This window comes from Solea senegalensis, linkage group LG19, assembly GCF_019176455.1.
Source record: "Solea senegalensis isolate Sse05_10M linkage group LG19, IFAPA_SoseM_1, whole genome shotgun sequence".
Taxonomy (NCBI): domain Eukaryota; kingdom Metazoa; phylum Chordata; class Actinopteri; order Pleuronectiformes; family Soleidae; genus Solea; species Solea senegalensis.
The window spans coordinates 9,745,885-9,758,352 of NC_058038.1; the positions used below are offsets into that span (position 1 = coordinate 9,745,885).

Genomic DNA, 12,468 nt, shown 5'->3' on the forward strand with positions numbered 1-12,468 from the left:
TTTTCGTTTTATTTGGTGAAGACGTTCTCTTTTTTTATCTTAAACCCTGCCTTTGTTAATATGTATTGAGTGCTTATGTGGCCTAATGAGGCTGTTAGTTGCTACTGACTCCTTGCCATATGTGCATGAACTCATCAGAGAACCTCGAGGCAAACACTTTTCTTTTTCCTTCACTCATAATGGTTTGCTTCTTAGTTGTGTGTAATGAACACACACACACACACACACACACACACACACAGAGAAGTAGATAATTCCTGATGTGATGGTGCAGATAAATGCTCTGAAGATTGGGTTTTGTTAGATGCTGATTCACACTCAATTTCTCAGGCTTCCTGAAGAATTCCTGCTGTACCTTTTTTTTGTTAATTTCACAGTCTGTGCTAAAATAATGAAAACACAGCGGAGGGTTTGAACGAGCAAAGACAGAGCTGTCATGTCGTGTTTCAGATTGATTGTCTCCTAGGAAGCATAAATGAAGTACCACATACCACATGAGCCTTGTTGAGTTCTGGTATTGTCGTTTTTCCTGAGAGATGTTGCATGTGGACAGTTTCAACTGAAACGCCTCTCATTCATTTGAATGGAGCAGAGTCACTTAACTGCATCAGCTAATCAAACCATGTCAATACATGTAATGTATAGATCAAACTTTACTACACACACCTGTACACATTGTGTCAATGCCTGTTCACACCTGGCATTAAAATGCATCCTGGATGTCTTACGAGATGAATAGTTGAGTGACATGAAACAAGATTTTCCATCCATCCATCATCAACCCTTTATCTCAGATCAGGTCGTGGGGCTCTACCAGGGGGCCCCAGACTTCACTTTCCCTGGCCACATTGTCCAGCTCTGACTGGGGGATCCCCAGGCACTTCCAGGGCAGTGAGGAGATTATAATCTCTCCTCCTAGTCCTTGGTCTGGCCCTAGGTCTCCTCCCAGTTGGACGTGCCAGCAAAACCTCCCTAGGGAGGCGCCCTAGTGGCATCCTTGCGAGGTACCGGCTCCTTTTCCATTCCACAAAAAGGAGCAGTGGCTCTACTCAGAGTCCATCCCAGATGGCTGAGCTTCTCACCCCATCTCACGGGGAGACCCCAGCCATCCTTCTGAGAAAACCTATTTTGGCTGTTAGAAAAATAAATCACGAGACAAGCAGTGTCAATATTGTCGCAGTGGCTACAGATAAATTAATGTATCACTTGAATTCAACATATTCAATTCCGTTTGAAACTGCTGCAGATCAGACGACGAATTGAGCATAACTTGCATGTGACCAGATTACGCTCTAGCCTTATTACTGCATGTTAGTTTTTGTCAGCCTCAATCTCATCTGAACTGTGTCTGGCCGCTGAGGAAGCTCGACTGATGACTGTAGAGGAAAGCTCTCCTTCCACCTCTGTCACCTCTGCTTGGCGGAGCCTCCTGTGTGGCACTGGCTGCTGCAGCATGGCTTAGTGCTAATTAGCCTTGTGGAAATAAAGACAGAAATCCACTTTTCACCGTGAGACATTGCCAGTGCTAAATCAGGCTAATGCTAATACTCTGTGAGCAGGTTTCGTGGGGGGTGTTTTATGCCTGTCCTTGGCTCTATATGGCAGGGCCCCGACTTCTCTGCCAGGCGTGATGGTTTTTAGTGGTTCCTGCCCCCCTCCGACCCCCCATTCCCCCACCCCACCCCACCCTTTTAGCTATACATCTCCTCCTGCCGCTGTCTGAAATTCAATTGACCTTTTGTTCCACCTCGCAGTGAATGGGTGCAGGCCAGCTCCAACCAATAGCCGAGCCAGAGCTCTCATACCTCTTTATTTGATCTGTCCGGCCGAGTCCAGTGCTTTCATTACCTACCTAAACACCCATCGCACTCCCTCTCTCCTCCACCGCTACAATCGTCTTTTATCTTTTCTCCCACCTCCTTGTCCTCCTCTGCCTCCGTCTTGTGTTCTTGATTGCTATAGTGATTGGCCTTTATTTGTTCCTGCTTGGCTTGCTTCAAACACAGCAGCACATTTATACTCCTCTTTCCCCTCAGTGGACTTTATTTCTGACTTTGCAAAAGTGCTGAGGCAGCTTCCGTGTCGCTCAGGGCAGGAGAGCACTGCGTAAAGGCCTTTGCGGGCCTGTGATCTGCCAATCATTTGGATGTTTTGGATTGACGGATGAATCCCAACGGCCTTGTTTCAGGCACTAATTACTTCTCGAGTCAAACAAACATCCAACGCCTCTGCACCTCCATCTGGATTCTGTGTCCATTTCCTGGTCACTTCTCTCATCATCACATTCTTCTGCACCTTGCCCTCACCCAGTGTCAAAGTCATTAAATCTCTTTTGTCCCCTCTTCACCCCTACATGCTCTGTCTCATTTCTTCTTCAGCTCTAACCTTAGTGCAGGCCTGCTGCACTGTGATACATACTAAAGACCAACTTCAGCGGCTGCAGCACCTCAAGTGTGACACTACCAATCAGAGCTTGCTGTCGTACAGAGTGTGAGCTCGTACAGAGGGTTAGACTCGGCGTCTGTGGGATTGGGCCGTTTGGGAAACGCAGGTGTACGAGTGTGTGTGTTAGTCTGTGTTTCACATCAGGATAAGAATAGAAGCAGACTTGGGTTACCATAAATTCGGAGACTATAAATTCCTGTTCCAATGTTACGTGTTAAATATTACTTAAAATTAAAGTGTTATCTAGTTCAAATGTATAGTTTGTTGTAGAAAAATATAAGTTAACACCCTTTTAGAGGTTTCGCTTTAGAACTCAGTCCTGTATTGTTATCGAAGGTGCACGCGGACGCCTGTGCGCCAAAGCCAACAGGAACGCTGTCAGACTGTGCAGCAATTTTGCGGCAGTTGCTTAATTCATAAATGGAGGCCATGTGATCCACAGGAGGTGGCATTGTAAAACCTTTCCTTAAAACAATTAAACTATGTGTCACTACAATGAGTCGCACAGGTCGTACTACTGTTATATTAAGTCTTACAGAATGCATGTAGTGTCAGCCACAGGGAAATCTTAAGTTAAGGTAAAATGGTGGAGTATGTGGAGAGCAAAATCAGTAAAGGGGGATATTTTGAGCACCAACTTCTTTTGTCACACACAATCCATTAAAATACAATACTACACATTCTTGTTGATTTCAGAGAGTGGCAACGCATATGTTTACTGGCAAAAGGCCCACAATAAAAGGAAGACAAGATGTGGAGTGCACACTTCAAAAATATTTTAAAGTAAATTCTAATTCTTCAGGTGGCGCTGACAATTTTATTTGTGAGCCATCGACTGCAAAGAGCATTTTTGTGAGAAAATGAATGTAAACAAAGCAGTTTGGCTCATGTGAAGGCACAAAAGCCGTCAATCTCTAATAAACAGCCCGTGATGCTGTGACAGGCGAGGGAGCAGAGAGGCAGCAGGCCACCACAGGCAGGCCAGCTGAATGATGTGGGGCCACTGGCTACATGGAGCCATTGTGGTAGTCTCGTTCCATCATTAACAAAGAGAACATAGTGGTACTAAAACAGGCTGTAGCACCATTGTGCGGACCCCATTTACTCTGCCAGACAAAGGCACGCGGGGCTTTAACAGGCATACTGCCTGTTGTGTGTCGGGTCAGATGTGAAGCACAGTAACAGCACAAACAAAGATAATCTACACTTATCATAATCAGTTTGTGTGTCCTTAAGGGATTAAATGTAAAACTACAGATATCAAAGCCGCCATCGACAAAATGTGATCACAGATTAACACACATTTCTAGTGATACAAGTGAGAGATAATCATTTTATTATTCTTGCATCTTTTTGACAAAGCAGCTCCATTTCATTTCAAAGTACATGAAATAATAATGTCGTTGTGGCAGACTGATTCAAAGAGTTTCTGCAAAGGTTCACCTGTGATAACCTACAGATTCTATCAATTCTGTCACACAGCCTGGAGTTTTTCATGACTGTTGCCATTGAAAAGAGTTCAGGTCTGCATTACGAACCAGTGGAGGCAGGAGGGAGGATGCCCACAGCCACAACCTCAGATATTTTTACAAGCCTCCTAATGAGAGCTGTAACGGAGCAGGAGTCAAGTAATGGAGCAGTACTGAGGCGCCACTCTGCCTTCAAATTTGATCAAGGAATAGAAATGAAAAGTGAGCGCAGGGAGACGTGTGTGAGAGCAAGTGGATTTCATAAAGTCAAAAAAGAAAGTTTTAGAAACAAGGACCTTTGGCCAGGAAGAGGGAACAGTCGAGAGAATTAAGGATCATGGACTGTGTCCACTGTGTCCCCCTGGTCCTCGACCCACTATCATTCTCTTCCGAGTGTGTTTGTGTGCAAGCCTCTCAACATTCCTCGTGAAGCACTATGATTAAAGGGGGCGCCACAGCTGTGTGTAAGGTCAGGAGACACGGATGCCGACATGTGTACGTACAACTGGTAAAAACAAGACTCATTTGCATCTGCAGAGTGAGTATGTCCGAGTGTTTGTCTGTGTGTCACAGCTCCTGCTCTAATGTACATGCGTTCACGACACTCTTGACTCCTTTCCAGTAATTGACAGAAAAAATGCCACATAAAAGGATTCCATGTGGTTAAGAGCAAGAATTTCTCAGAAAGACGTAATGACCTTGCGCCATATGTTTATGTCTGCCCACAGGTTCCTCGTATTACGACAACGTGAGGCCGCTGGCGTATCCCGACTCAGATGCGGTTCTCATCTGTTTCGACATCAGCCGCCCAGAGACTTTGGACAGCGTCATAAAGAAGGTCAGTGCCCTTTAAAAAAAATCTACTCCGTCCAATGCTTTGGGTCAGCATTTAATATCTGCTGTGACATTGGATAAAAAAAAAAAAAATGCAGTTTCTCCCAATCAGCATCTTGTGTCCACTTGGATTTCTGTGGCAGCAGATTGCATTTTCATGGCTCAACAATAGCGCTAATCAGCACAGAGGTTAGAGCCTCCCATTCCTTTATCTCATCGAAACGTCCGTGGATACTTGACCCACGTCCCTCTGAGGAACGGAAGGTCAGACTGAAGAACAAGAGAAGAGGCTTTGCAGCTGGGTGGCTTTGAGAGGAATATCATCAGATATGCAAATCAGCCACGTAGAAGAGCTGCTACAGAGCTGGTTCAAGAGGACTCGAAATATGTTGTTCTGGAGACATTGTTTCATTCAAATCAATGACAAATGAGTTCCATACGACTGTTGACTGAGTATAGTGTCAAGACAGATGGAGGATATGAAACACAAAGTATCAGAGGTGAATTCTACTGCTCAAAAATGCAAATACAAATAATAATAAATAATCAGAAAGAAAGAAATAATAAATACTATGATAAACAATAAAGACATGAAAATAAATTATGTAAAAATGTATGCACAATAAACCCAAGGTATCTTTGTTCAAACTGAGCTGAAGGCCAGTGTGAAGAGATGTGGGCAGCTCTTACATGTAAGGGAAAGCTGTTTCAGTCACCAGAGGAACCAGAGGCAGAATAATAACGTCAACAACAACAAAAATCACCAAAAGCAGCTTTAAAACCCGAGTATTATGAAGGGCAGACGTGCAGATGGTGACAGTTAACATTTGTAAAGTGGCTATGCTTCAGATGTTTGTCATTGTGGGACTCTGCGGTGGCTAAGTGTAGCACTGGCTGGGCGAGGTTGTGGTCGTGGATGTGTTTCTGCAGCCGGTGGCAGAATTTGTGCCTCGCGCTGCTAAATACCTACTGCATATGTAGAGACACCCAACTTAATTGGTCGTGTTTGCATGCATGCGTGTCATGTAAAACATTTTTGTGGTTCCCTCATTTTGTGGAACCCACGTGTTTGCGCTCGTCTTTGAACTGCGCTCCTTGTGTGTCCCGGAGACGGTTCCCACGTCTGGGCCGTTGACGTGTTTAGTGGTCTGAGGGGAGCTGCTGAAATGCCCCGGACAGACTTTGTAGATCTAACCCGAGACACCTTTTTTAAAACACGCAAATATCCCACAAGCGTCAGTGCACTCTGTCAACATGGGGGAGCAGGGCTGCCGTCAAGGTTTTGGTTTTCCCATGAATCCCCTGGCAGGGGGTTACCATGACCTCTGACCTGTAGCTGTCGCCCTGGTAATCTCTGAAACCCAGGGGCACATGGAAAACCTGTTGCACAATCACCAGCCCAAATTAGACTCTTGACCTCATGAAACAAGCAGGTTAGCGAGGGTCTCTGGAAGACAGCTGGGGGAGGAGCGAGGGTTAAACAATCAAAGCTTTTGATTGGGTGTTAGTGGCAGAATAGGGACGGTCTTGAAAGGTCAAACACTGTTTTCATCTTGAGAGCTGAATGGACATGGTGATATTCTGCACACGGCATGTGGAGTATTTCGGGGGGCCGTCGGCTGCTGTTGTGTGTTTGTGTGGCACGGAGGAGAGACTATTGTGTTGATTCAGCGGAGTTTCAGAAGTGACATTTAATCTCAGGGTGATTTGAGAAGGAAGACTGCTCAACCTTTTCTGTGGACAACTTGAAATAGATTTGTTTGTGTGAGGAGGGAAACAAAACACTGTAGGTGGTGCAGAAACCCGAGCCAAGCCTGCACCAAAGACGTCTTATTTTCATGTACTTGAGCTTGTGTAATGACAATTCTATTTGAAAGTGGAAGAACAAACGTCAGTAAATAGTGGTTTCATTAAAAGCGTAATGATCAGTTGGAAAAATTATTGTCAACTATTTAGACTTTCAGTTATTTTAAAGCAAACAAAAGCCAAACATTTCTTTGTCAGTGACGGCAGCAATAGATTATTTAATCAATTAGTCATCGACTGCTGCATGATTGTAGTTAATGATTTTGATTATAAACGCCATTGATCAGTTTGAGTGTTTTCTAGTTTTTGTGCAGTTTTTCTCGCTTTTCTTCGCTCCACTGTGACAATAAACTTTATATCTTTGTTTTTGGACAAAATAAAACAAGTCGCCGATCGATATTTTCCCTTTTTTTCTTCTTCAGTCCAATCAAATTACCACCAATTGAGAACAGAAAAGAATGAAAACGATCATTACTTAAAGCCCTAATAATCAGTGTGCGTCTTTCAATACTTTCTGGTGTGTTTAATGTTTAATAAAATATATATATGTATGCTATGTGTGTGTGTATTATATATGTTAAGTAGATTTGTTCTTGTTAGCAGCTGCCATTTTTTTACTTATTAGTCTTGATATATTTCCTCAAATTGTTTGTTTTGTCCAATTAACAGTCAAAAAACTAGAAACATTCAATTTAAAATGGAATAAAACCAATGTTTAATCAAAAATATCGAGGAATCCATCTTTTCTTGTCATTTAATTTTGTGATCAGTTACATTCAACATTGACCTTTTGCAGAACTAATGTCTTTTATGAGAGCATTATCCTACCTCAGGCTGTCATATTTAACATGATCAATGGTCAGACATTGTCTCTTGTGTCTTCACGTCTCCGCAGTGGCAAGGTGAGACACAAGAGTTCTGTCCCAATGCCAAAGTGGTGCTGGTGGGCTGCAAACTGGACATGAGGACAGATGTCAACACGCTGAGGGAACTCTCCAAGCAGCGGCTCATCCCCGTCACCCATGAACAGGTGAGAACTACCACATGATGGATATTTGAGGAGAAACGGGGAAGGCAGGAAGTGGGTGTGGGGGGGGGGGAAATATTCAGGGAGGGGCTTGCAAGGTGCCTGGAAAGACAGAACGCTGTGGACGCAAAAAAGAAATTAGAAGGCAATCCTGTGGTATCGTGTGATTTTTTTTTCTTTGTCCGCCTTGAATCAGCAGTGGCATTGATTCCTGTAGGAAGGAAGTATGATAAGAGGCTCATGCAATATAATCACCCACTGCAGAGCAGGAACTGAGCAAAAGCCCCTGGGGACATGTTGCTGGGGTTGGCATTTTGCCTGAAATTTGCTGACAAGGGTTGTAAGGTTTGCTTATGGTGAGGGCTGTGCAAGAGGCAGAGGTGGTTACTGGAGTTTTAGGGATGCATTCCCCCCCGAAATGAAATATTCATGTAGATTTAGGGGTTTTCAAAATGCAGGATGAATAGAAAAATGGACATTGATAAATGGGTGAGCCCTTTTTCTGTGCACAGCCATGACCTCCAAGCCAAGGGGATGGGGAGAAGAGGGAGGGGATGATAAACTGTCCTGTAAATGTGTGAATTTTTAATCAGCATTCAGAGTGTTCATTTCATGCTCTCCCGTGTTGGACATACAAAAAGTGGAGGGGCTTTTTTCAGCACCGCACAAAAGCCCTCAGAACAAAAGAGCCCTTTTTTCCTGCTGCAGTCTGAGAGCTCGCTGGAGGCTAAAAACATGCAGCCGCTGAAAAATCGGCAACTGGAAAACAGACCAGTTCATGTAAATTAGATGCATAAACAAAAGACGGAGTGGCAAACCACATCACTAATGTAAAATAGCAGGGGCCTACATTACACTATTGTGTTGCTCCTTCTCAGTCTCTATTTGTGTCTCAGGCAGTTCATGTTTTTTGCTGAGGAAATGTGTGTCACACAGTAGACGCCAAGGTTGTGCACAATAAACCCTCCGGTGTTCTAATCCAATAGCCTGTGTTGTTATCCTGTTGTTCATCTTAAATTGAATTCCAACACAGCTGAAGAGTTGGCAGAGAGAGAGAGAGAGAGAGAGAGAGTGACCAACGGGTGAACCCTAGACATTTCCATGCTAATCTGCCAGAGATCTGATAGAGCCTTTCTTCTTGTCACGGCAATCTCTACCTTGACTGCCGTTCCATCTAATGAGGATGTCACCGCTTCTCACATGTGGCTCAGTACATAGCGGCGATACTTATCAACCTTCCGCCACTGTGGACGAAAAGCCCTGTCCATGTCGGATAGCATGGGATTTTAGGGTCATGGGAAACGCAGTCCTGTCTGATCTGTTACCAAACCTTTGCATGCACTGATCGTGACTGAATGAGTGTCAAGGAGAGTCATCACGAAGCCGTGCCGGGATGGATGCCGAGGGATTTTAAAATTAAATTTCTCTCTGATTTGATCTCAGGTAAACGATTTATGGTCTCAATTAACCGGGTATATTGTAATATACTCGGGGGTGAGCTGAAATAGTGGAGGAGTTTATAGTCCAGCCTCTTCTCTCAACGCTGGCCCACTGGGCTCAGAGCTGCTCTGTTACCACTTTGTTACGCAGAGAATCTGCATTATTTATGCCTCGTACGGAGCAGCTACATTTGTCTCCAGACATGTTTACATCGCCGACATTCAGTCTAAGGGTAATCCGGAGCCTGGTCTCGGTACTACATCCTTTTACAGATCACTGCATCAAACACAACCATAAAGCATCAATGTTTACGGGATGCTGTCACCTTTGAAAAGTCATGCACGAACGAATATTGTGTCGTACTATTAATGCCATTATACCCTCTATTAATCCCAATATTAGTCACGTGAGGTTGAACTCTTGCTCTTAAAGTGGCAACCAGTTATGACGTCACGTATCACAGGTGTCACCTGCAGCCAGGCTCCTATTGGACAATGCCAGCTATCACACTGATTCCACTCCTATGTGTTCTGTTTGTTCTCTAAACAGGAATATCATTCACAAAAATCAACATCATGTGCTATTTAAGAAGAGTCAAACTAACAACTGAGACCATTAACTCGTCAGGAAAATGTTTACTGACGTTGTAAATTAAGTGGGAACTCATTTTCCCCTTAAACTTCCATTCAAATGGAGTTCTCTCTGCAAACAACAGACTGTTTCTTTTTCAATATATTATTACTTCTGGGTCAGGGAGGAAACCCTGAGGATTAGCTTGCTTTTCTCCTCCATTTTCATAGAAAAATGAACATAACATCACTGTCAGTCACTATTTTTTGAGCCAAGAAGGCATAAAAAGTGGATCTAAAGCTCATCCTCTGCTGCATGATATTACAATCAGATCAGATCAGATCAGTCTGGTAAGCGTCTAGGCTGTATAATTTCATAAACCCTCCCCCCAATACCAGTAAAAATGTAAAACGTTATGAAAAGCTACTTGGGTTTAACATTTATGACACTGTACGAAGTGATGGTTGTCGGGCAAATTCCCACGATAGCCCGTTTTGATATTGCGGGTGGAGAAATATCTGCATCTGAATTCAGGGAAACCATATTTGTCACCAAGACAGATCCTCCTTTATTGGAAAACTAGTTTTCCACTAAAGCAAGCATTCTGCAATATGAGCATCCTGAGAAACTGAGACTTATGGTGCACAGATCTACTGGGGACCTTCAAAAAGTCTGAAAGCCTTTCGTAGACTATGTTGCTCAAATAGTCAAGCCCCCAACACCTACATAAATATACTTATGATGCTTTTCTCTTGGTTGTTTTTAACAAACGCAGATCTCTATATGTTCCAAGCTCCATTCACACCAAAATGAGTGTCTACTTTGTAACTTTTGTGAGCTGCGCACGCACACACGTCCTTTCACAACCTTTGTAGGCTTGATTGGGGAACTATGAAATGGCTGTAAGTGGTACTGAATGATAAACTGTGTTTGAATTGAAACAGCAATTTCAGCCGACGCAATTAGCGAACTGCAAAGCCTGCAACTGAACTGGCCAAGTTTGTGATTGTTCCACGATATATGACAATTTAAAAAAGTGAATTAGCTTCATGTCGGAAACTAGTTGTTAAGTTCTCCTTGTATTCCATTATAAAAGGTTGATATTTTGATTGCATGTCATGCAGTATCTCTCTGGAAGTGAAATCACAATCAAATATTTTTACCTAAGTCATTCAGCTCTGACGTTTAATTAAGTTTGTTTTATGCAATTAACAGTTTGTTCTCTCCGTTTCTCCCAAAGAGCAATTTGTAACTTATGTTTTGATGAATGTCGTAAAAGACGGGTTTGCTTGCGCGCTAGTAATCTCTCGTCTTTGTTTTCCAGGGGAGCACGATAGCTCGGCAGATGGGGGCGGTGGCTTACGTGGAGTGCACCTCCAAGGTTTCAGAGAACAGTGTCCGAGACGTGTTCCACATCACCACGCTGGCCTCGGTGCGGCGGCCTCACAAGCCACAGCTTAAACGCAGCAGTTCTCGCAGGGGTTTGAAGCGAGTCTCACAGCTCCCTCTGCCGCCCCTGCCAGGACGGACTGAGCAAATGGACCAGGCCCCAGCCATGAGGAAGGACCGAGCCAAAAGCTGTGTGCTCATGTAGAGCACACAGGCCCATAATTATAAATATATATATATATATACACTGTAATGTATATACATAAACACAGAAATATATAACAGAGGAAGTTTATTTATTGTTTTCTTGTTGTTTTTCCTCATAATTTGCACTGCAGAAGAGGGAGCTTAAAATGAAACGTGCGGCTGTGAAAACAAATGCTTTGGACTTTTTTTGGGCTTCATTTTATTGCCTGTGAGCATATTTTTAAGCTGTTTACATATTTGTGTTTTTTTGGAAAAAAAAAAAAAAGGACCGACTCTGCGGACGCGAGAAAGCCGCAACACTGAAAGTGTTCAGTTCTGGCTATTAAAAGAAAAAATAAGGAATTATTTTCCTGAAATTGCTCCAATAAACGGACAAAGTGACAGCGAGGAGAGCGGTGTGTGTGTGTGTGTGTGTGTGAGGAGATCCATGTTGAAGCAGGACATCTGTGGATGAAGTATGTTGTTTTTAAAGACAGTGCTGTGGCGTGGACACAAGGACGAAATGTGTGGCCGCGCAGTCTGTTGCCATGTTTGAGAGGAAAAACACGCACTGTGCTGAAAAGGGAGTAGGTGAGCGACGACTCAAACCAAATGTTGGTGCAAGTGAGATTTTGTGACACTGACTGAAAGATCACGGAGGGGTGTGTTACAACCACAAGTGCATTTTTAAGAAACAAAAGTCACAAATCGAGCCCACCTGATGTTATTTTGCTCACTTAACGCTATTTTTTCCTCATCCACACCAATCGTGTCACCTTGATTCACTGAAACTCAATGCTGTTGTAACTATTTTGATGATGTTTCTTTGTGGAAAATAACGTGATGAAATGTTAGGGCTATTTTGTTGTACGTTCACAAAACTAAAATAAAGCAGCAGCTTGACTCTACGGAGAGAGGACAGTTTCGATTTCCTTTCTTTAGTTTTCAAAGACGCTGATTGTGTGTTCATAACAGACTTTGACCAAATTTGTGTCACTATCCTCCGACGGAAAGAATCATCGCATGTTGAATATTTTGTGTTCAGCTTCCCATCCACGTACATTCCTCCGCCAGCTTTCAAAAGACATATCTGTAAATAGCAGTGGCCACTTTTTGTGTGTTAATGCCGTCTCTGTGCTCCCATGTTGCCCTGCAAGTCAAACAGCACTGCAGCCTGAGGAATGAGTCAGTCTGAATGCACACCATGCAGACCTCTCAGCTGACAAAAACAAAATTGAACTGCAATGCAGCAGCACTCGGGCACAGAGGAAGTGTTCTTTTTTTTTTTTTCTTTTTTTTTTG

General features: G+C 43.4%; 1 protein-coding gene across 1 annotated transcript in view; it reads left to right on the plus strand.

Moving 5' to 3' along the window:
- Positions 1-12,080, plus strand: part of rnd2 (Rho family GTPase 2) — a 29,968-nt gene extending 17,888 nt beyond the window's left edge. The window contains exons 3-5 of the mRNA XM_044051078.1: positions 4,643-4,752; positions 7,450-7,584; positions 10,916-12,080. Of these exons, the coding sequence (XP_043907013.1) occupies positions 4,643-4,752; positions 7,450-7,584; positions 10,916-11,185 (515 nt within the window). The 3' untranslated portion in view covers positions 11,186-12,080. The remainder of the gene's footprint in view (positions 1-4,642; positions 4,753-7,449; positions 7,585-10,915) is intronic.
- The last annotated feature ends 388 nt before the right edge of the window (positions 12,081-12,468 follow it).